At 40.5% G+C, this 25,545-nt stretch overlaps 1 protein-coding gene across 3 annotated transcripts in view; it reads left to right on the top strand.

The window, feature by feature from the left end:
- ALG9 (ALG9 alpha-1,2-mannosyltransferase) overlaps nt 1-25,545 on the top strand; it is a 109,321-nt gene that overhangs the window by 22,579 nt on the left and 61,197 nt on the right. For all 3 annotated transcript variants that reach the window (XM_027979190.2, XM_042232919.2, XM_042232918.2), the window contains exons 7-13: nt 4,163-4,250; nt 4,432-4,537; nt 18,215-18,337; nt 20,916-21,070; nt 23,361-23,490; nt 24,097-24,244; nt 25,377-25,506. In XM_027979190.2, coding sequence (XP_027834991.1) covers nt 4,163-4,250; nt 4,432-4,537; nt 18,215-18,337; nt 20,916-21,070; nt 23,361-23,490; nt 24,097-24,244; nt 25,377-25,506 — 880 coding nt within the window. The remainder of the gene's footprint in view (nt 1-4,162; nt 4,251-4,431; nt 4,538-18,214; nt 18,338-20,915; nt 21,071-23,360; nt 23,491-24,096; nt 24,245-25,376; nt 25,507-25,545) is intronic.

Below are 25,545 nucleotides of genomic sequence, written 5' to 3'. Positions count from 1 at the left end.
TTTTGTACAGTTCTTCTGTGTTCTTGCCACCTCTTCTTAATATCTTCTCCTTCTGTTAGGTCCCTACCATTTCTGTCCTTTATTAAGCAGATCTTTTCATGAAATGTTTCCTTGGTATCTCCAATTTTCTTGAAGAGATCTCTAGACTTTCCCATTCTAAGTTTTTTTCCCTCTATTTCTTTGCATTGATCACTGAGGAAAGCTTTCTTATCTCTCCTTGCTATTCTTTTGGAACTCTGCATTCAAATGGGTATATCTTTCCTTTTCTTCTTTGCCTTTCACTTCTCTTCTATTCACAGCTATTTGTAAGGCCTCCTCAAACAAAGATTTTCCCTTTTTGCATGTCTTTTCCTTGGGGATGGTCTTGATCCCTGCCTCTTGTACAATGTCAGAAACCTCTGTCCATAATTCTTCAGGCACTCTGTCTATCAGATCTAATCCCTTGAGTCTATTTCTCACTTCCACTGTATAATCATAAGGGATTTGATTTAGGTCATACCTGAATGGTCTAGTGGTTTTCCCTACTTTCTTCAATTTAAGTCTGAACTTGGCAATAACATTCCATTATTATATGGCTGTCCATAATTTATTTAACCATTGCTTTGCTGGTAGGCATTTGGTTTTCAGTTTCTTTTTTGTTATTATACACAATAATTTAGCAAATATTCTTTTACATGTCTTATGGAAATTTATAGAATAAAATTTTTTAAAGGGAGTTAGGAAGTCAGAGAATAAACATTTAAAATTTCCTTGTTTGGATTTTAAAGGCTGGTTTCCCCACTTCCAATCTTCTCTTCTCTTCTGCATATGATTCTCAGATTATTATATTTCTTAAGGTTTTATGTGGGACCCTCTTCTGTACTTCTGCTGTCTCTTCATCATCTTGATGAGTCCCATATCTTTATATCTAGTCCAGTCATCTCTAAGCTTCTCTCATATCTACCTGGCTGCCTATCCGTATCTGTCTTTCACTGTGTTTCTAGCCCAGAAAGTGGTACCACCGTCTGTGCTGGGCCAGGACCTGAAAATCCTCTGTGACTCTTTTCTTTCCCATGTCATGTCTTATGCCTCTGGAATGTCTCTTGAATCTGCTTATCTTCACCTCTCTCTGTTCCTTGATGCAGCCTCCTAAATGATCTTCCCATCTCCAGTCTTAGTCCTTAGAAATCTCCTCTCCATACTCGAACTAGAGTTATCTTCCTACAATGCAAAGATGATTTTATCGCTCTGTTTTATCTTAAACTCTATAATAGATTCTCCATTGTTCTGTGTCACAGAGAAGGCAGTTTGTAGCCTGTGGGTCACACATTCAGGTGGCCTGTTTTTGCGCAGCCCAAGAACTGAGATATTTTACATTTTTAAAGAATGCATGCCCGTGTGTGTGTGTGTGTGTACACGTGCACACCCACACCCATGCCCACACCCACACCCACACACACACACGCACGCATACAGAGGAATATGCAACAGAGACCAAAGCAGAACTTTAGGTTTGGCAAAGGCTAAAATATACGCTATCCGGTCCCTTAAATAAAAAGTTGGCCAACCCCTGCTCTTTGATGTCCAAACATTTTTTTAAACAGCTTTACTGAGATGTAATTCAGTAATATACCTTATGTATAATATACCATATAATTCACTCACTTAACTCATATAATTCAATGGTTTTTATACAGTTATACAACCAACACCAGAGTCGGTTTTATTTATTTTTTTAATTTTTATTTTTACTTTATTTTACTTTACAATACTGTATTGGTTTTGCCATACATTGACATGAATCCACCCAGAGTCAGTTTTAGAACATTCATCATCCCTAAAAGAAACCTGTACCCTTCACCAGTAACTTCCTTTTGTCCCCAAACCTACCAGTCTTTATTTCAGTCGCTCAGTTGTGTCCAACTCTTTGCAACCCCATGGACTGCAGCACGCCAGGCCTCCCTGTCCATCACCAACTCCTGGAGTTTATTCAAACTCATGTCCATGCAGTGGGTGATGCTATTCAGCCCTCTCATTCTCTGTCGTCCCCTTCTCCTCCTGCTTTCAGTCTTTCCCAGCATCAGGGACTTTTCAGATGAGTCAGTTCCTTGCATCAGGTGGCTACAGTATTGGAGTTTCAGCTTCAGTATCAGTCCTTCCAATGAATATTCAGGACTGGTCTCCTTTAGAATGGGCTGGTTGGATCTCCTTGCTGTCCAAGGGACTCTCAAGAGTCTTCTCCAACACCACAGTTCAAAAGCATCAATTCTTCAGTGCTCAGCTTTCTTTATAGTCCAACTCTCACATCCATACATGACTACTGGAAAAACCATAGCTTTGACTAGATGGACCTTTGTTGGCAAAGTAATGTCTCTGCTTTTTAATACGCTGTCTAGGTTGACGTCCATTAATTTACTTTGTGTCTCTGGACACAAAAATCTACTCCATGTACCTGTTCTGGAGATTTTATATAAATAGAATCATACAGTATGGTCTTCTGTGTCTGGCTTCTTTTACTTCCCATGTTTTCAAGAGTCATCCACGTTATGACATGTATCAGTGCTTCATCCCTTTCTAGTGATGGGGTCCAGACTTCAATATGACTCACAAGGCCTTATGGTTTCCTCGTTTTTACATCTCCATCCTCCTTTTTTCCGTCTCTCCATTCCTTTTCCTCTTTGCTGGATCTACATTCAACTTTGTGAGTTCCTCAAATACCTCTGAGTTTGGGTGTTTTGATTAGTCTGCCTTCTGATAAGTGATTTTGGGATCACAGTTAATCACTCAGCACTGTGCTCTCATTTATTGACTTATCAAAGGAGAAATGCGGCTGCTATGGAAATGAAACTGGTGGTTCAGATGGTAGAGAATGTGCCTGCAGAGCAGGAGACCAGGTTCGATCCCTGGATCAGGAAGATCCCCTGGAGGAGGGAATGGCAAGCCACTTCAGTGTTCTTGCCTGGAGAATTCCACGGACAGGAGCCTGGTGGACAACAGTCCATGGTGTCGCAGAGTCAGACAGAACTGAGCAGCTAACATTCTCATGGAAATGTAACTAGTTGGGGAGAAAAAGAAATGGAATGTTAATGCAATATTTAGTTAATAGAATGTGGAATTTCAGATCATAGAGAGATGTCCACGTGACATGGCCAAATAGATGATAGCAATGATAGTAATATGTAAATGGAGAGATCTCGTGGAGGAGGCAGGAGCAGAGCCTGTAGTTGACACTGGGTAGATTCGGTGTAAGTAAATAGATTGGTGTGGGAGGGAATTCACTGTGACTGGATCATGGGTAAAGCTCTTCTAGATTAAGAAGTCATGAGTATGAAAGTGATTGTTCATGAAAAGGAGTTGAAGCACCTGCTGAGAAAGTAAGTGTAGAGAGAGAAAAGTAGAACCTTGTCTTTGGGAGCTAGGACCATGCATGGTAAGGCACACCATGGGATCGGGAAGAAAGCCTGAAAGGAGGACTAGGGAAGAGCCCAGAAAAGATCATCGGGGCCAGGGAGTCTAAAGAGGAAGGAACAGATGCTTTGTGTCAAGTGCAACGGAAAGACAAAGGGAGTTGGGGTTGTGGAAAGATACTGGGTCTGGCAGAGAGGAAATTCCTGGTGACCTCAGATCAGTCTTAATAACTTGATGTTAGGCCTTAAGGAAGAAATAGTGAAGGCAACTATGCTACTTGCCTGAGAAATTCGAGTGAAAGGAAGAAGGGCAAATATTGCATATTGGAACTATATTACATATTGGAAAGGGATATATCAGAATTGAAGTGAAAGTATGTAATATTATTTTATTACTAAAGTGTTAATAAATCATGGAAGGGAGAAATAGGTATTTATTTGGCAGGGTGGGAATAGGACAGTAAGGTAGTTTAGTTATGATTAATACATTGTAAATGTCCACTGTACATAAATACTTATAAAATGGAGCTCACTCTGAAGCTGAGTATTTGTATTTCTTGTACACTGTGGAATGCATCATCCTCTGATGAGTTCTGTGAAGAGATCACATTTTTATTTTTGAGAAGACATCCTCTCAGGTACCACCTTCTTCCCTCACAGTAATTGCTGGAGACATTTGACTCTCAATTCAGCATGAGTTATGTGTGAATCTGTCCTGTTTGAGTCTGTATTCTCTGAGTATTTAACTCCCCACTTTCTGTTTCTCTGTTAAATAGTTTACCTATTGCCTTTGATCTGCTGATCATGAAACAAAGGTGGAAGAGTTTCTTTCATTGGTCGTTGGTTGCTCTAATGCTGTTTCTGGTGAGTTGTCTTTTTATGTTATTTTGTTCTAAAGTTGTAAGGAAAGCAACTTGTGATGTGGATGGAAGAGAGAACCTTAGGAATTGATTCAGTTTTTTATTCTAAAGTCTACACTGTTAGCATTGTGAGGATGTTTCCAGAGCAAAACTCTACAATTGCTTTGTTTTCTGCTCTGTTTTAGGTGCCTGTGGTGGTCATTGACAGCTACTATTATGGGAAGCTGGTGATTGCACCACTCAACATAGTTTTGTATAATGTCTTTACTCCTCATGGACCTGATCTTTATGGTAAGGCTGTATGAAGTTAGGGAAGCGTTGGAGGAGAGTTTAATTGGTCTCAGCTTTGAAATTTTAATTCAGTTGCCTCATTCATCAAAGATAGCCTTTTGTTATTTAAACAAAATGTAATCTTTTCTTATTTAAAAATAAATGATCTTTGAACACAGCACAATGATGGTATGTGGCAACTAAATATTTTTCCTTGATTAATGTTGATACTCAGTTCTGGCTTCCTGTTAGTCTTGCAGCCTCTTATTCTCAGTTACAGAGTGGTAAGGACTCTGTCCGGCATGCCTTGGCTTTTGATGCTACTCATTTAAAATTAACTTACTTTCCTCTTTTCTCATTACAAAACCAATATAATAACAAAAATAAGAAAATTAAAACATTCATAATCTCATCATCCTCAGATAGCTATTGTTAACACCTTGGAAAATATTCCTCTAGGCATTTTCTATACAGGTACACATTTGGTTTTCCTTTTTCATTTTTTTATTGGGTTAGCCAAAACCTGAATGAACCTTTTGGCCAACCCAATAATTTGTGTTACTTTAGTATTTTGCATTAGGGGAGAAAGTTCACAAAATCTGTAGACGAAGTGTAACAAATGAGGGTGAGGTCAGCTTGAGAGGGTGGATAGTTTGGCCAGTTTAGCATTAAAAGGGGAAAAAAAGGGAATACTTTTAGTCTGGTGGTGGTTTAGTTGCTAAATTGTGTCCGATCCTTTGTGACCCCATGGACTGTAGCCTGCCAGGCTCCTTTGTCCATGGAATTCTCCAGGCAAGGATACCGGAGTGGGTTGCCATATCCTACTCCAGGAGATCTTCCCAACCCAGGGATTGAACTCGGGTCTCCTGCATTGCAGGCAAGTTCTTTACCGTCTGAGCCACCTGTGGTGGGACAGTCTGGGGTTGGTTCTCTAGTTTCTGTCCATCTCTACCCCTTGCCTGATGGTTTTCTCTCAGCTAGTCTTCTATTTTTTTGCCTTTTCCAACCAGCCCTGGAGCCTGTTTTTTTTTTTTTTTTGGGAGGGGCACCCTGAGGGCATTTGAGTTAGTGACCACTACAGAGGGATAAGCTAGAGATCTTTCTGATCAGATCATTCAAGTCAGTAAACATTTTATAAGACAACTTATCATTAAATAAGTATAGTTTCTTCTGCCTTAGCCTTTTGAAGATCTTAGATCTTTCTTTGTATGTGATTATCTTAGACTCTGGTGTGAAACACATTAATGTTATCTCTGTCTCTCTAATCAGTTTAACCCATGCCCATTTTTCTTTACCACTTTGCCAACAGAACCAGCAGATTGAATAAGATTTAAAGTAAGTGTGTGAGTGAAATTTAGTTGGGAAAGAGTCCATGGGGTCGCAGAGAGTTGGATACAACTTAGCCACAGAGCAACCACCACCTGGGATTTGGGGAACGTTGTCATTTTAGATGACAAGTAGTAGGTTAAAAATAAAATGAATTTACAAACTGCGTAGAGAATAATTGCTAAGTGAAGGAATTTTAACAGACTAGTTTATGTGGCTCTAAGATCCCTAAGGATATGGAAAAAAGTCCCAATTTTCAGCTTTTGCCTCTAGAGGTCTCCCTTTATCTAGGGAGAGTTGCATGTTTTTATTTGCCCATTGTTTTAGTTTACTTGTAAAATTTTATTTGATTCCACAAGACAGTAGAAGGGGGACTCTACTTCTGGATCTGGATTGCATATTAGAACTTGATTTGTGTGGAGCCTATTAGAAGCATAATGTGCATTATAGATGGGTGAATAAATTGTGTTAATTTGAGTTTAATCTTGAAAAGTCGACTTCTGTACCTTTGTAATGGGTTATTACATATTGGTATTCTGACTGCTTATTTGTAAAACTCTGTGTGAGAGCCTGTGAAAGTTTTGTAATTTGTATATTCCTCTAGATGGGTGAAGTTTTTACAGCTAAAAATAAGTACGTTGATAGAGTAGGAAAAAAAGAATAAATTCTGACCTAAGTTTATGTTTCTGGTTTAACAGTGGGTAAGTTTTGGGATCCAGAGAGCAGTGGCCAGTCTGCCAGGATGTTGGCATCTACTGTTCATTTCAGCCAGTGTTTTATGGGGAAGAGTCCCTGGGGTTCTGTTCCGCCTGCTCTAGTGAACCTGGGTTAGCTTCAGTTCAGATTTTGCTACGTTGAATGTCCAAGAATTGATCACTTTCCTATTGATAGAAGAAGCTTTATTGGGAAAGAGGGAATTCTCATATTATTATTGCTGTTCGCTCACTAAGTTGTGTCTGACTCTTTTGTGATCCCATGGACTGTAGCCTGCGAGTAACCTCCAAGATGGCAGAAGTTATACCAAAAAAAGATGTCCTTTTCATCACAGGGGACTGGAATGCAAAAGTAGGAAGTCGGGGGCTACCTGGAGTAACAGGCAAGTTTGGCCTTGGAGTACAAAATGAAACAGGGCAAAGGCTAACAGACAATACACTGGTCACTGCAGATACCCTCTTCCAACAACACAAAAAATGACTCTACACATGGATATCACCAGATGGTCAATACTGAAATCAGACTGATTATATTCTTTGCAGCTGAGAATGGAGAAGCTCTATACAGTCAGCAGAAACAAGATCAGGAGCTGAGTGTGGCTTGGATCATGGACTCCTTATTGCAAAATTCAGACTTAAATTGAAGAAAGTAGGGAAAACCGTTAGGCCATTCAGGTATGACCTAAATCAAATCCCTTACGGTTATACAGTGAAAGTGACAAATAGATTCAAGGGGTTAGATCGGATGGACAAGAGTGCCTGATGAACTATGGATGGAGGTTCATGACATTGTATAGGAGGCAGCGATGAAAACCTTCCCCAAGAAGAAAAAAATGCAAAAAGGCAAAATGGTCGTCTGAGGAGGCTTTACAAATACCTGAGAAAAGAAGAGAAGTGAAAGGCAAAGAAGAAAAGGAAAGATATACCCATTTGAATGCAGAGTTCCAAATAACAGCAAGAATAAGAAAGCCTTGCTAAGTGATCAATGCAAAGAAATAGAGGAAAACAATAGATGGGAAAGTCTAGAGATCTCCTCAAGAAAATTAGAGATACCAAGGGAACATTTCATGCAAAGATGGGCTCAATAAAGGACAGAAATGGTATGGACCTGACAGAAGCAGAAGACGCTAAGAAGAGGTGGCAAGAATACACTGAGGAACTCTACAAAACAGATCTAATGACCCTGATTACCACAGTGGTGTGATCACTCACCTAGAGCCAGACATTCTGAAGTGTGAAATCAAGTGGGCCTTAGGAAGCCTCACTAAGAGCAAAGCTAGTGGGGGTGATGGAATTCCAGCTGAGCTATTTCAAATCCTAAAAGATGATGCTGTGACAGTGCTGCACTCAGTAAGTCAGCAAATTTGGAAAACTCAGCAGTGGCCACAAGGCTGGAAAAGGTCAGTTTTCATTCCAATCCCAAAGGTGGGCAATACCAAGGAATGCTCAATCTGCTGCATAATCGCACTTATTTCACATGCTAGCAAGGTCATGTTCAAAATCCTCCAAGTTAGGCTTCAACAGTATTTGAACTGAGAACTTCCAGATATTCAAGCTGGATTTAGAAAAGGCAGAGGAACCAGAGATCAAATTGCCAACATCTGTTGGATCCTAGAAAAAGCAAGGAAATTCCAGAAAAATGTCTGCTTCATTGACAATGCTAAAGCCTTTGACTGTGTTGATTACAATAAACTGTGGAAAATTCTGAGAGATGGGTATACCAGACCACCTGACCTGCCTCCTGAGAAACCTGTATGCAGGTCAGGAAGCAACAGTTAGAACTGGACATGGAACAACAGACTGGTTCCAAATAGGTAAAGGAGTACATCAAGGCTGTATATTGTCACCCTGCTTATTTAACTTATATGCAGAGTACATCATGAGAAATGCTAGGCTGGATGAAGCACAAACTAGAATCAAGATTGCAGGGAGAAATATCAATAACCTCAGATATGCAGAGGACACTACCCTTATGGCAGAAAGTGAAGAGGAACTAAAGAGCCTCTTGATGAAGGTTAAAGAGGAGAGTGAAAAAGCTTAAAACTTAATATTCAAAAAGCTAAGATCATGGCATCCAGTCCCATCACTTCATGGCAAATAGATGGGGAAGCTATGCAAACAATGAAAGGCTTTATTTTCTTGTGCTCCAAAATCACTGCATATGGTGACTGCAGCCATGAAATTCAAAGATGCTTGCTCCCTGGAAGAAAAACTATGACCAACCTAGACAGCATATTAAAAAACAGAGACATTACTTTGCTGCCAAAGGTTTGTATAATCATGCTATGATTTTTCCAGTAGTCATGTATAGATGTGATAGTTGGACCATAAATAAGGTTGAATGCCGAGGAATTAATGCTTTTGAACTGTGGTGTTGGAGAAGACTCCTGAGAGTCCCTTGGACTGCAAGGTTATCTAAGCAGTCAATCCTAAAGGAAATTAATCCTGAACATTCATTGGAGGGACTGATGCTGAGGCTGAAGCTCCAGTACTTTGGCCATGTGATGCGAAGAGCTGACTCATTGGAAAAGACCTTGATGCTGGGAAAGATTGAGGACAGGAGAAGGGAATGACAGAGGACGAGATGGTTGGATGGCATCACCGACTCAATGGACCTGAGTTTGAGCAAGCTCTGGGAGACAGTGAAGGATCGGGAAGCCTAGCATGCTGCAGTTCATGGGGTCACAAAGAGTCGGACGTGGATCAGTGACTGAAGAACAAGACTGTAGCCCATCAGGCTCCTCTGTCCATGGACTTTCCCAGGCAAGAATACTGGAGTAGGTTGCCATTTCCTTCTCCAGGGGATCTTCCTGACCCAGGGATTGGACCCACGTCTCCTATACTACAGGCAGATTCTTTACCATTGAGCCATGGGCTTCCCTAGAGAACCGTCATACTGGGCATCCACAGGACTGTTGTGTAGTCAACCAGACTTTAGGGGGTGTTCTTTGGTGGTAGAATTTTGTTTTGCTTTTTCCTCATCTTTGGCTTTGACAAATCTTCACGGGTGTCTGATTTCCATGTTAATGCCATTTTGCTTTAGCAGGTTTGCAGAGACTATTTATTCCACCTGGGAATCGGTAGTCTTTCTGTATTCTAGGTCTTTAGTAAAGATTCCTCATGTGTGAATGAAAGAATGAACACGTTCTGGAATACCCCTCAGATTGCATCAGTGCCCTGATAGCTATTATATCCTAGAACTGTTTTGTTAAGCCCTGTTGTGTGCTGGGTTGGGATTATCTTCATACAAGTTAAGAATAATAGAAGTAGGACTTCTCTGTCAGCACGGTGGATAGGAATCCGCCTGCTAGGAGACATGGGTTTGAGCCCTGAACTGTGAAGATCCCACAGGCCTTGAAGCAACTAAAACCAGGTGTAGCAACTACTGAGCCCGCAAGCCACAGCTACTGAGCCTGTGTGCCACTGCTGCTTGAGCGCATGTGCCCTGGAGCCGTGCTCTGCTCCATGAGAAGCCCACGCACCCAGAGAATAGCAACTAGAGAGTAACCCCCACTCTCTGCAACTAGGGGAAGCCTGTGTGCAGCAATAAAGACCTAGTGCAACCAAAATAAATAATTTTAAGAAAGAATCAGTTCAGTTCAGTTGCTCAGCCGTGTCCAACTCTTTGCAACCCTGTGGACTTCAGCACACCAGGCTTCCCTGTCCATCACCACCTCCCAGAGGTTACTCAAACTCATGTCTGTTGAGTCGGTGATGCCATCCAACCATCTCATCCTCTGTCGTCCCCTTCTCCTCCTGCCCTCAATCTTTCCCAGCATCAGGGTCCTTTCAAATGAGTCAGTGCTTTGCATCAGGTGGCCATCAGGTGGTACTGGAGTCTCAGCTTCAGCATCCATCCTTCCAATGAACACTTAGGCCTGATCTCCTTTAGGATTGACTGGTTGGATCTCTCCTTGCAGTCCAAGGGACTCTCAAGAGTCTTCTCCAACACCACAGTTCAAAAGCATCAATTCTTCAGTGCTCAGCTTTCTTCAGCACTCAGTCCAGCTCTCACATCCATACATGACTACTGGAAAAACCATAGCTTTGACCAGATGAAGTAGTACTTTACCATTGTCAGCTAATTTTATGGTAATTGTTGAGTCCATTCAGTAATTATGAAAGACTAATCTTTTTAAAAATATGTATTTGTTTTCTTGGCTGTGTTGGGTCTTAGTCGTGTCATGTGGGATCTTTCGTTACGGCACACAGGCTCTTTAGTTGTAAAGAACATGAACTTTCTAGTTGTGGCCTGTGGGCTTCAGAGCATTTAGACTTAGTATTTGTGGCATGTAGGCCTAGTTGTTCTGTGGCATGTGAGATCTTTCTTAAATTTTTATTTATTTTTATTTATTTTTAATTGAAGGATAATTGCTTTACAGAATTTTGTTTTCTGTCAAACCTCAGCATAGATATACATATATCCCCTCCCTTTTGAACCTCCCTCCCATCTCCTGCCCCCTCCCACCTCTCTAGATTGATACAAAGCCCCTGTCTGAGTTTCCTGAGACATACAGCAAATTCCCATTGGCTATATATTTTACATATGGTAATGAAAGTTTCCGTTTTACTCTGTTTGTACATCTCACCCTCTCCTTCCTTCTCCCCGTGGCCATAAGTCAGTTCTCTGTGTCTCTTTCTCCTTTGCTGCCCTGTAAATAAATTCTTAAGTGCCATTTTTTTAGATTCCATATATGTGTTAGAATATGATGTTTATCTTTCTGACTTACTTCACTCTGTATAATAGGTTCTAGGTTCATCTACCTCATCAGAACTGACTCAGTTGCATTCCATTTTATGGCTGATAATATTCCACTGTGTATATGTACCACAACTTCTTTATCCATCCGTTGATGGACATCTAGGTGGCTTCCATGTCCAGCTATTGTAAACAGTGCTTCAATGAACAGTAGGATACATGTGTCTTTTTCAGTTTTGGTTTCCTCAGGGTATACGCGTAGGAGTGAGATTACTGGGTGGTTTTATTCCTGTATTTTTAAGGAATCTCCATACCATCTTCCATAGTGGCTGTGTCAGTTCACATCCCCACCATCAATGCATGAGCATTCCCTTTTCTCCACACCCTTCCAGCATTTATTGTTTGTGGACTTTTTATGATGGCCATTCTGACCGGTGTGAGGTGATATCTCACCATAGTTTTGATTTGCATTTCTCTAATAATTAGTGATGTTGAACATATTTTCATGAGTTTATTCACCATCTATATGTCTTCTTTGGAGAAGTGTCTGTTTAGTTCTTTTTGTCACTTTTTGATTGGGTTTTTTTATTTTTCTGGCATTGAGTTGTATGAGCTGCTTGTATATTTTGGAAATTAATCCTTTGTCAGTTGTTTCATTTGCTATTATTTTCTCCCATTCTGAGGGTTGTATTTTCACCTTGCTTACAGTTTCCTTTGCTGTGCAAAAGCTTTTGAGTTTAATCAGGTCCCACTTGTTTACTTTTGTTTTTATTTCCATTACTCTAGGAGTTGGGTCATAGAGGATCTTGCTTTGATTTATGTTGAGTGTTCTGCCTGTGTTTTCCTCTTATATTCTTATAGTTTCTGGTCTTACATTTAGGTCTTTTATCCATTTTGAATTTATCTTTGTGTATGGGGTTAGGAAGTGTTCTAATCTCATTCTTTTACATGTAGCTGTCCAGTTTTCCCAGCACCATTTATTGAAGAGGCTCTCTTTGCCCCATTGTATATTCTTGCCTCCTTTGTCAAAAATAAGGTACCTATAGGTGCAAGGATTTATTTCTGGGCTTTCTGTCTTGTTCCATTGGTCTGTATTTCTGTTTTTGGGCCAGTACCATACTGTCTTGATGACTGTAGCTTTGTAGCTTAATCTGAAGTCAGGAAGGTTGATAACTCCAGCTCCATTCTTCTTTCTCAAGACTGCTTTGGCTGTTTGGGGTCTTTTGTGTTTCCCTATGAACTGTGAAACTTTTTGTTCTAGTTCTGTGAAAAATGCCGTTGGTAATTTGATAGGGATTACACTGAATCTGTAGATTGCAGAGACGTGATCCCTGAAAGTATAGTCTTGGCATGTGAGATCTTGATTCCCCCACCAGGGATTAAACCCTCGTCCCCTGCACTGCAAGGTGAATTCCTAACTGCCAGACCACCAGGGAAGTCCTAAGACTTATGCTTTAAGAGAAGCTTTGCTGCTGTACAGTTGTCAAACAGACAGCATGTCTTTGTCATGGAAACTCTTTCACTTGTTTGGCACTTTTTGGCATTATTTCAACTATTTTTTAAGTGTCTCCCCCCTCAAGTGCTTTGTTAGCTATAGCACCTAGTTTTTTAATCTGCAAATTTTAGATTAAGTGCTTTATGCTGATACTTTTTGCATACATCTCTTAGTGTTTTCTTACGTATAAGAACCTAACAAGCCTATAAATACTTCTTGAATGAATGGATAAATGACTTCCGTTAAAGAAACATTCAATCAGTTGCTTTTGAGCATTGATTATGCTCCTCATAGAATTTGCTGTCTGATAAGGCTGCAGACACATGAATAGGTAATTATAGTCCAACGTGTTATGTGCAGCAGTAGAATGATAGTCAGGGAATTGAAGGAGCAAGTTCATCTGTTGGTATCAGGAAAGACTTCTTAGAGGGGGTGGTCTTTGAGCTGAGCTGGAGGGAAGAGTAGGAGTTTGCCAGGAAGACACTAGGTGGATACACTGCAGAAAAACAGAATGTCAAATATCAGACTGCTGAGCCAAAAAGATTGAATATTGAGTTCGTTTTTAAAAACTTAAGGTAGTTTTACAGCATTAGCCAATTTTACAGCATTAGCCAAGAACTACACAGGCGTAAGCAAGATAATGTCATTCTCTCCATTGTGATTGTAATAATATGCAGATGGTCCCCAACTTATGGGGGTTCCCAGCTGGCGCTAGTGGTACAGATCCCACCTGCCAGTGCAGGAGACATAAGAGACATGGGTTCGATCCCTGGGTTGGGAAGATCCCCTGGAGGAGGGCATGGCTACCCACTCCAGTATTCTTGCCTGGAGAATCCCATGGTCACAGGACCCTGGCAGGCTACAGTCCATGGGGTCGCAAAGAGTTGGACACAACTGAAGCTACTTAGAACCCACCCCAACTTATGGTACTTCAACTTATGATTTTTTTTTTTACTTTATGATGGTGTGAAAGCAATACATATTCAGTAGAAAGTATACTTTGAATTTTGATCTTTTTCCAGTAGGCGATAAGGTATCTCTCGTGATGCTGGGCAGTGGCAGTGAGCTACACCTCCCAGTCAGCCACTCATCATGAGGGTAAACCGTGGAAGCTCTTACAGCCATTCATTACCCGGACAACCATTCTGTTTTTCATTTTTAGTACAGTAACCAGTAAATTACATAGACCGTCAACACTGTCTTATAAAACAGGCTTGGTATTAGGTGAATTTTGCCCAACTGTAGGCTAATGTAAGTGTTCTGACCATGTTAGAGGTAGGCTAGGCTGAGATATGGTGTTTGGTATGTTAGGTGTATTAAATGTGTTTTTGACTTACGATGTTTTTAGTTTATGATGGATTTATCAGGACTTAACCCCATCATAGATTGAGGAAAATCTGTAAATATTTATTCTCTCTATTGTTCCTGGTTTTCAAAGGGACCTTTCTATACTTTCTTGGCCAAATAGCATTTATTAATGACACATTCCAGGCCTGGACTGACTCTTGTCTTTTGAAGCCAGGGAACAGAGGCAATTTTTCACAATTATTACTTGGATGAGGTCAAGAATACTCAATGCTTAGGAAATTTAGAGTAGTGTAGACATGGAAGTTGCGAAGTTGTAGGTGAAAAGTCTCTATGGGGTCAGAGATAAAGAGGTGAAATTTCGTGTTGCAAAAACGAAAGTGACTAGGCTTGGCACTGATTTGGCCTCTTCCCCTTGTAACATTTCAAGTTCTCAGATGTTGAGGTTGAGTGTTTTTGTGTGAAGAGCTGTGCTCTCTGATGAGAACGCAGGCCTGGGAGAAGCGTGGGAGGACAGGTGTGGGAGGATGGGTGTAAGAAGTGCTCTTCCCTCAAAAACGACAGCGGGTCTGCTCAGGGATGCCACTTGGAGCTTAGGATGTGATCCGTGCCTGTCTGTCTTATCAAATCTGTCAGACCACAGGACGGGAGATTTCAGAAGGTAAAGGATAGAGCCCTCGGTCAGAAGGCCCACGGCTTTCCAGTCCTGCAGCAGCAGAGGATGAAGCCCCAGAGGAGGCTTTGGAGGCATCTTAGGGTCACTCACTAGCATGGCCTGTTCTAGAGCCTTCTTTGTTTTGTTAATCATTTGTGTTGAACCTTGGTGGGTTTTTCCTCTTGGTGGCGCAAATTTGACATTTATAAGGATGATTTATTATAATTTAGTTCCTAGAGTTCTGTAAAACTGTAGGCCTATAAAGTAGTTCCCCTTCATTCAGTCGATGGAACAATGAACGTTATCCCTTCTTCTTTTAGTCTCTGACAAAGCTCTCTTGAGCTCATTTAAATGAAAGGGATTGAGGCACTTTCCATAAAAAGGGAGCTAGGTGAGCCCCCTCTGCACCCTGCATCCAGCTTCCTTTCACCTTACATTTTGCATGAGTTAAATGCTTAGCTTGTCATTCTGACAAATTTTTTCCTACAATACATAGTTCACTTTTGATAATTTCTGAGAGCAGTGTTGAGTATCTCCCTGGAAAGAGATACAGGTTTTTACTCTTTTAAGGTAGATGCCTCATCAAGTAGGGGAGGACACTGGTTAACAGAATTCACTATTTTTTGTCCCCTTTTGCCCTTGTTTTTAAGACTGTTGTCACTTGAACCTTCCCAAATCTTGACTTATTCCCCAGTTTCTACCCGATCCTTCAGGGAAGTAACAGTCTATTACGAAATGTTTACAGCCTAGCTATGAACTTGATCTGTGAGGTCCTAACACATAAAAATAGTTGAGTTTACCAACTTAATACTTTTGGTTCCACATCTCAGCGTACAGTATACCTTGGTTAAAAGGTAGACAGCCTTAAAATAAACAAATTAATAATGATTAAAAAAAAAGTAGACAGCCCTAACAGGAGGACATAGTAAATTGCAGTAAAGAGGAAAACACCACAGCACTTTCCTTGAAAAAGCGTGTATTAGTAAGGATCAAAGAGAAAGAGGCTTTTATCTGTTGATGTTTAAGCATCTGTAATAGATGATGTGAAGGGTGACCTCCTTTTTTCTAGTCACTCTGCTTTATCATCCCAGGGTCAAATTTCAAGAATTTTGTAAAGAAGATGGGTCAGGGTTGATAGCATTGCCTCCACACTGGCGGTCAGGAGATGATTGTACGAAAACTTACTTCTCTGGAAACTGGACTTCTAAAGGACTCAATTTAGGAAACGTGCTGTTAAATAGTAATTAAAACCCAGAAAAGATGTGTATTTTCCATTTTGAAAATAAAACCATCCAATAGCTTTCTGTAGGAGAAGGAAATGGCAACCCACTCTAGTACTCTTGCCTGGAGAATCCTATGGATGGAGGAGCCTGGTGGGCTACAGTCCATGGGGTCACAAAGAGTCAGACACGACTGAAGTGACTTAGCAGGCAGGCAGTTTTCTGGAACCTAAAAGATTATTTGTAAAGAATACAAGATACAAATGTCTCTAATGAGCTTGGCCTGGGACAGAGTCTCTTCCGGCCAGTCCCTATCCCTGGGTTTCGACAGCAAGGAGGGAGCTTTCCCTAAAGGTGACACACTGTCGAACCTGAGTCCTTCCCCAGGGTCCCCTCTGCATCTTCCTCCTCCCTTAGAGGTTTCTCGCCTTATGGGTTTGGTTTCTAATCTTATTTTGCTGTGCAAGCTGCAGAAATGTCAGGCTTTTCTGAGTATTCCTCTGCCTTCTGATTACCCTTTTAAGCAATGCTGATTGCAGGAAATTGCTGTGGTGCAAGGCGGGTGTCACAACACACAGTGATTAAAACCCGCGTGTGTCATTCACTGCCTGATTGAAGTAATCACAGGAGGGAAGAGCAGATGAAAACCGGCGGAATGGGCCAAAGGGGGCTGTCTCTCATCGTTTGAGTTTCAGGATTTGGAGTTAAAGAATCAAAACTTGTGCGAGCAAGGCTTGTGTTTTCAGTCATGTTGTTTCATTCTGAATCCGAAAAGCTGAGCAGGGTCTGGGTCTCTGAACATGGTTTTCCTCAGAAAGGCGCTGCTTTTTGTGGAAGGTCCCCCTTCAACAGACACTGTTGAAAAGTGGTTGAGCACATCAGGGGGAAGGATACTGGAATGTGATAGGATAAACGGATAGGCAAAGCCCTCATAGCTCAGCCCTGTAAGACTGCACCCACCCCGCCATCCCCCGGCCCTCGGTGGGGAGGCCTCTGCTTCGTGCCGTTTGAAAGTCCAGGTTGTCACCTGGGCTTCTGACTGACCGAATTAGAAGTTCCAGCAGCCCCCTTCTCAGGTTCAGCTAATTTGTCAGGTTCAGTTAATTTGCTAGTTGTGGCTCCCAGGACTCTAGAAACACTTAACTTCTGTTCACCAGTTATTAGAAAGGGGACAAGCCAGATGGAAGAGATGCATAGCGCAGGGTGGGCGGGAAGATACATGGTGCTTCCGAAAGCCCTCTGTCCTTTTGGGTTTTTATGGAGGTCTCATTACTTGAGCACCGTTGCTTGAATCACTGGCCATTGGTGTTTAAACCCCATTGCTATACCCTCTCCTCATTGTTATGCCCTCCCCTCTTCCCAGAGGAGGGAAAGACAGGACTGAAAGTTCTAACCCTCCAGTCACTAGGTGGTTCCTCTCGCAACTAGTCCCCATCCTGAGGTTACCTAGGACTTTGCCAGAAGTCCCCGAATTATCATAACAAAAGACACTTCTCACCACTTTAGGAATTAGGAAGTTCATTTTAGGCGCTCTCTCCTAGGAATGGGAGTGAAGACCAAATAAATACTTCTTATTATAAATCACAGTATTGCTGCTAAGCTATTTATATTGTTTGGTTTTCTGAAAAGTATTAGTCCCATTTGGGCTTGGCAATTTGGGCTGGATATAGTGGTCCAGTACTCATGTACAGATGTGAGGGATGAACAATAAAGAAGGCAGAACGCCGAAGAATTGATGCTTTCAAACTATGGTGCTGGAGAAGCCTCTTGAGAATCCCTTGGAAAGCAAGGAGATCAAACCAGTCAATCTTAAAGTATATCAACCCTGAATACTCTTTGGAAGGACTGATGCTAAAGCTGAAGCTCCAGTACTTTGACCACCTGATGTGAATAGCTGACTCACTGGAAAAAGATGCCGATGCTGGGAAAGATTGACAGCAGAAGAAGAGGGTGACAGAGGATGAGATGGTTGGATGGCATCACCAATTAAACGGACATGAATTTGGACAAACTCTGGGAGATGGTGAGGGACAGGGAAGCCTGGTATGCTGCAGTCCATGGGGTCTCGGACAGTTGGACACAACTTGGTGACTGAACAACGACAAACAGTGGTCATGAGAGTTAAATATTTGAAACCTGATTTCTAAGGTGGGGGGAGTGGCTTGTAGGCTCTCACTTACATGAGGTACCATCAAATTTGCTTGACAAGGAACACTGTGAGTCAAGCATTGTAGTAGGTATTGGAGGCATCCACTAATGATTTCTTGTCTCTTTATTTCCCTCAGGTACAGAACCTTGGTATTTCTATTTAATTAATGGATTTCTGAATTTTAATGTAGTCTTTGCTTTAGCCCTCCTGGTCTTACCACTGACTTCTCTCATGGAATACCTACTGCAGAGATTTCACGGTAAGTGGAATAAGGAATGATAGATTTGGGGGAGGGAAGAGAAGTAACAGTGTATACCAAGAAATAAAAAACAATCTGCTTATTTTATTTTCCATTTTCTTTCTATGGAAATGGTTGGCTTATTGCATTTTTCCATCTCTGTTTATAGTTTGTTCAACCTGCGTTAACCTATGTGATAATCTGGTTAATAATTGCAAGTGAGGAAGTCTGTATGATTTATAGAATCATCTGGGGAGGCAAAAGCATTTAAAAAGTCTTGGGAGATAAGCCTATTTAAAGAAGTGTATGTTAGCATGGTAAATTGCTTAAGATAATCAACACTAGAGGCAAACAATCTCTGGGAAATTCAACCAAAAATCTGGAATCTAAGCCATGCAGAGATTCCCCCACATTTGGTGCTTGCTCTGATTGGAAGACAGAGCTGAGCAGAAATTCGTTTGAGTTTTGGAAGGAGATTTAATTTCCAACTTTTTGGTCTGGTTTGGATGCCGTGTGATTCCTCCATACCGTTCCCCATTCTGCTTTTCTACGATTAATGGTTTATAAAGAGTTTGCTGTGTTCATAGAATATGAAAGCAGCCTTCAGAGTCACTTTTGCTTTATTTTAGAACTTTTGTTGCAACGTAACCCTGATGCCGTTATCTAACAAAATTAACAGTTTTTTCTTAATATCATCTAATGCCCAGCTAGTATTTAGATTCCTACACTGTCTGAAAAAAAAAACTTTTATAGTTTGTTAAAAGCAGGATCTAAATGAGTCATATACAGAATTTGGTGTTATGTTTCATAAGCTTTTCTAGAGGTTCCCCCCTGACCTTTGTCCTCCTGAAGATTTCTAAAGAAACCATGTCACTCATCTTGCCTACATAGCGTCCCGCGTTTGGATTCAGCTGTTTGTTCCCATGAGGTATTAACGCATTCCTCCATTCCTTGTGTTTATTAAGGATCACTTTTCTTTTTTTTTTTTTCTGAAAAGTAGCTTTTTCTGACTATAAAAATAATTTATACTTTGGAAGATTTGTAAATGCTTGTGATATGAGTATAAAAACAGTAAAAACAAAAACAGTATATTAAGCTGTTCTCTAAAGTAGGAATCCAGTTTTGGTTTAAAACTGTGTCATGTACCCACATGTCCAGCTAGTAAGAAATTGAGGACTCTGATTTTGTGTATTTTATAATAGCAACAATACGTTTAACATAGTTTAACAGAAATACAGGTTGACAGAATATAGTTTAACAGAAACTATAAGTGTTTTATGGAGGATGTTCCAAAATTTTAGGCCATATTTTTAAAATATGTTTGTTAGCTTCTAAGATGCAAAAGACGAAAAGATTGTTTACTTGTAGAAGATAAAACTTTTTTTCTTATAAGAAAATTCCAACCTAAAATACTTCTTGGAAAGGTAAATATCCTAAATTATAGCCTAAAATTTCATAAGTGAAAAAAAAGATGAACTTGTTATTGCAGTTCAAGAATGTTTATTCTTAAAGAATTTCTGCAGGAACTTCCCTGATGGTTAAAAGACTCTGCACTTCCACTGCAGGTGGTGCGGGGTTGACCCCTGGTCCCTGGCTGGGGAACTAAGATCCTGCATGTCTCAAGGCCAAAAAAAAAACCACCTGTTTTTTCAAAAGCATGTATAACTAAGGAGCACTAGGTTAAGCAACGCTAAATTGGGCTCTGATGACAACCCTGATCTTTCATCTCAACTCGCTCATTGTAGGCATAATGGACACCAGGGGGCGCTGTGTATCCACCCTTGGTGGGTGATTCCCATGTACTACTCGTTACCGCTAATAGCACAGTTGGAGATGCCTTCACTGTGGGTTGTAGGCTTATCACTCAGCGTCCATGTACCTAACCATGACCACAGGAACTTTCCACCAGGTGCTTGGGTCTTAGTGTTCATTAAATTCCTGCAATTCTTTCATATGGTTTAAAATACATTCTTGGCTTTAATTTTGAGGTACAGAGTGGATGTGTATTACCAAACAGGAGAGAAAACTCAATCAGCAAACTTCCTTTAAGAATGGTTTTATATTTTCTTTTGAAACAAACTCTTTGTCATTTGTAGCTTGACAGAAACCAGTGATGAGTTTGAGAATCCAACTTTGTTTCTTTCCTTTGATCTATAGCTATTTGGTATATACGTAAGAAGATTAATGTAGTAAACAGAAGGATTAAAGTCTAAGAAGTGAATTTATGTTATGCTTTTGGTTAATCTCAAGAATCTTTAGTCTTAGTGGCAGGACTCTTCTCTCTCTTGAGAGAGAGAAGTGTTTTTTTTTTCTTCATCCAGTATAGAATTGTTAAGCTCTATCACCCATTCACGTGACATTCATTTGTGTTCCAGCTAAATCCAGTATTGTACCTACCTTTAAATGTTGGATCTCTTGGGAGAGCTAAGAAGTATATACGTCTTTCTATTTGACTCCTTAATTACATCAAAGAAAGTGTGAATAAAAGAGTGGGGTGCCCTAGGGTATATGCCTAAGTTTGAGATCAAGAGAACTTTGAGAGTGAATGTGCTGTTTTGGTCTCATCTGGTGAAAGGTGGATTTTTTTTCTGTTTTACAGTTCAGAATTTAGGCCACCCATATTGGCTTACCTTGGCTCCAATGTATATTTGGTTTATCATTTTCTTCATCCAGCCTCACAAAGAGGAGAGATTTCTTTTCCCTGTGTATCCGCTTATATGCCTTTGTGGTGCTGTGGCCCTTTCTGCACTTCAGGTGAGTTTCAGGGAAATGTGTGTCTGCTTCATTCTGTTTCACATGAAATCTTTCAGAAAGCTTAAAGGCAGATTACAGAATGCTTCCACCTAAGATATGTGATCCATACATTAACGTTTATACAGATCATGTTATAAAGCTTTGATTGCTTAGGTGTTGTTTGTACTGTCGTTTGCTGATCACATATTTGCAGTATTAATTTGTGCTAGTAATAATTTGTCTCTCTTGCCAATAAGAATCCAATTGCTATGAAAGGAATTTTTAAAAGTCATTATATGGGCCTAGCACAGGATGGTAGCAGCCCAGCAGAGCTAATGGAATGTCTGTTTTTCAGTTATGAAACCTGAATCAAACTGGCTCAGGTGTTTGGGATTACTTCAGGCAGTTAGCAATATGGGACATTGTAATCCTGGCTTAAAACCTGTCCAGGTCAGAACTAATCATGAATATTTCTGTATTTATGGCCTTAGAAGTGTTGGACTCTTTTTTTTTTTTTAAACCTGTGCTCCATTTGCAATTATTAAAAAAGGAATAATTTGGGTAATAGGTTTTTTTCCTTAACAGACTTGTGATAAGATATAATTCTCAAGGGCTTCTCAGGTGGTGCTAGTGGTAAAGAACCTGCCTACCAATGCAGGTTAGATGAAAGAGATGAGGGTTCAGTCCCTGGGTGGGGAAGATCCCCTGGAGGTGGACACAGCGACCTTCTCCAGTCTTCTTGCCTGGAGAATCCCATGGACAGAGGAGTCTGGCGGGCTACAGTCCATAGGGTCTCAAAGAGTCTGACTGGACTGGAACAACTTAGCACACGTGCACGCACAATTCGCAAACCACAGAATTTACTCATTTAAAGTATATGATACAGTGTTTTCTAGGCTATTCACAGATCTGTGTAAGCGTTACTCCACTCATTTTATAGCATTTTCATCATCTCAAAAACCTGTATCCTTTAGCTGTTGTAGCTGCCCCTCATCCGCCCCCCGCCCCCCGCATATCTCCTCAGCCACAATCAACAGCTAAACTGCTTTGTATCTCTATAGCTTTGCCTATTCTAGGCATTTCATGTAAATGAAATCATAGAATATGTGGGCTTTTGTGATTGACTTCTTTCATTTAGCATAAAATTTTAAAATCTCATCCTTTTAGGACAATAGTTTTTAAAAGTAAATTTAATTATAAAAGTAATTGAACTTCATCACGGATAATTTTTCTTTTACCTCTTTCTGAAATCAGTCCTGCTACCCTAACAAAATCTCCTTCTAGCATTTTTGCCTATCATATAATGGAATCTATTATGATTGTAGTTTAAGGCTCATGTAACTGTATCCCTCTTAATATATACTTATATCCTTATGTTGCTGTGTCTATATGCATCATTTTAATAGCAATATAGTGTTCTGAGTTGGATATAATTTATAACATTATTATGTAATACATAATATATTGAATTGGTTCTATATAATGGTTAGACGTAATTTATGTTAGAGTTTAGGTTGCTCACTTATTTCAGTATTATAAATAATGCTAGGATAAATATCTTTGTTTAGGTATTTGGATTGTTTCTTTAGGAAAGATTCCAAAAAGTATGAAAGGAGTTCAGACATTTATGGCCCTTGTTATGTATTGCAAAATTGCTTTCCAAAAGTAGTTCTAGTCTGAGAGGGAAAGAAGGAAGGAAGGAAGTCTCATGGGAAGGTGCTGAAAAGCTGCAGAACTCATGCAGGTGTGTATATATTCTTAATGACATTCCTCTAGTTTGTGAAGAAGTTTAGTATGTAATTAATAGCATTTTCCTAATGTTTCATGAGGGGAATTCTGTTTCCTTCTTGTTTGGTCATGAGACATTTTGTTGTTACCAAAAACTTTGATGAAAACTTGTCAGTAAGGAAAGTGAAGGTTAATCACCAATTACATCAGAATAGATTGAGATACTTCATATATTAAAAAAAAAAAAAACCCAAAACTACCAAAAGCCATTTTCATTTAAATATTTTTTAAAAATAAATTATTAGGACTTTAGTCACTAGGGAAATATCCAGCTAAGTTTCCTGTGAAACCAGTGAGATTTCATGCTTGGCAGGCCCTCTGGTGAGGTTGATCTACAGACAGTTAAGCAGAGTTTGCTTTCATCTTAGAATGTGGAGTGGACATCTCACTGTGTGCAAATGCTCAGACTCTTGGTAGAACCTCTTTTGCTGCTTCCTTCCTCTTAAGTTATGATGATGTCTTGTGATGATATGTATCCTGCAAGGTGTATCTTTTTTTTCAGAACAGTTTTCTTTCTTTCTAGAAATGTTACCACTTCGTGTTTCAGCGATACCGCCTGGAGCATTACACCGTGACGTCGAATTGGCTGGCGTTAGGAACACTCTTCCTGTTCGGGCTCCTGTCTTTTTCTCGCTCTGTGGCACTGTTCAGAGGTAGATGTGCAGACAGTAACTTAATCCACACTCACTTTACCTGGTTTTTGCTTGATGCGTGAATGTTTAATATATTTCAGCTTAAGCCGAGGGACTTTTCTATGCGGAGAACCTGTGGACTTCGTATTAAGAATGGGATGTGACATCTATAGCTTAGGACTGAGGAGAAGATTGAGAATTCCTTTTAGTGTGATTAACTATACGCTTCTTCTCTATTCTTACTATTTTTTTTTTTCCTTTTAAAGAATGAATTAAGGAAGCCTTAAACATAGGATGCAGAGTTGAGGCTCAAGTCCCATGATTATATTCTTTCTTATAATCTTTATTTGGATCCGGAATATTGAAATTGGCTCAAAAAACATGAAATTTAAAAGGTGGAGGGTATAGAGAAGGGCAAGAAAGCAACTGATTTCTGGCCAAGATTGGGCCTCTGCTGTAATCATCTTCCTGACTGCCCAGGCATTTGATGCCAGTTGAGTGGGCTTCCTGCTGGAGTTCCTGTGTGCCTCTCACACGGATCACAGTGGGATGCTAACACGTGCTGTAATTAAATAGGAGAATCTCAGCTCTCTCATCTTCAGCTTTCACACACCCCCTCCCTTCCAGGGTATCATGGACCCCTTGATTTGTATCCAGAATTTTATCGAATTGCCACAGACCCCACCATCCACAGCGTTCCTGAAGGCCGGCCCGTCAACGTCTGTGTCGGGAAAGAGTGGCATCGCTTCCCCAGCAGCTTCCTTCTGCCTGACAAGTAAGCTGCCCTTTAATTCTCAGAGTTTTAAATCGAGGTGTAGAAACAGCAAATCTGTGGCAATGTCGTCTTAGTTTTTCCTCCGCTTTGGATTCATCAGGAGTGTTTGCGTGATTCACCATCTTGGGCAGCCGTGGGCAGCGTGCCGAGCACCTGGGGCCTCTGTTTGGTGATGCACCCTGCGCTGCCTTGATCTTCGAGGACGTTGTGGGTCCTGGGCTCCTACTCGTGGCTCTTCCTGAGGATCCGTGTTTAAATTTTTATGACTAACTCATGTTAACCCACTTTTGAAAGTGGTTTTAAAACTCTCGGTGTATAGAGTGTTTTTAGAGAAGACACATTTGTTGTCCAGCGACAGTGAGTGTTCTCTCCCACCGTATGGACCCTGGGGAAAGCTGTGGATAAGACCTGTGCACTGCTTTCCTTCACGCTGTCTGTGGTTGGATGTGATAGATAGCATGGGCTCCGAGTTCCTTTGTGTCTGCTTTATTCAGGCAGAGAAGAGTCCTATTTAGGGAAAAGAGAAGTCAGGTTAAGATGAGTCATATTGTTCCATTTGGGGACTGGCTGCAGCAGCTTAGCTGGTGGTAATATCTTTTTTCTTGATAAAGATCCTGTATCAGTCATTAATGATTAATTAAAGCTTGTTTTTTAAAGTGTTCGCTTTAGCCTTTGCCTTTTCCATCTGAAACAGTTTCATAACTAAAGATACTTTTGAAGATTACTCAGGAACAAAGTAGTTTTCCCACAGTGAGTCCCTACATTTCACTGTTTCCTCTCTATGCCTGATGAACTTGCTTAAATTTTGAGAGGTCCCCTGATCACATGATAATTGGCAATGAACTTTGATGTTTCTCTAGTTGTTTGATGGTATAACCACTATTGCAAATTTCACTGCTGAGAGTTGGTGAAATGGTATGAAAGATCTCAAGTAGAAAATTTCTCAATGATCTTGGATTGAATTGTGACCTCTGCCTCTATGGTCTGTGGCTAAGGTTTCGCAGAAATATTTTGTCTCCAAGTGAAATATTTTTCACATGAAATTTCCTTTTTTTGCTTCTGTATTTCAAGAATATTTAGCAATATGAGCCCCCTGTGTTTTTCTCATTCTTCTTATTTGTGTTTTTGACAGTTGGCAGCTTCAGTTCATTCCGTCAGAGTTCAGAGGCCAGTTACCAAAACCTTTTGCAGAGGGACCACTGGCCACCCGGACTGTTCCTACTGACATGAATGACCAGAACCTAGAGGAGCCATCCAGATACGTAAGGGGATACTTTTACTACTATGACAAGAGTTCCACC

Source organism: Ovis aries, chromosome 15 (assembly GCF_016772045.2).
Source record: "Ovis aries strain OAR_USU_Benz2616 breed Rambouillet chromosome 15, ARS-UI_Ramb_v3.0, whole genome shotgun sequence".
NCBI lineage: Eukaryota > Metazoa > Chordata > Mammalia > Artiodactyla > Bovidae > Ovis > Ovis aries.
Note: the sequence above shows the minus strand (reverse complement) of the source record. Positions and strands in the feature narration are given on the sequence as shown.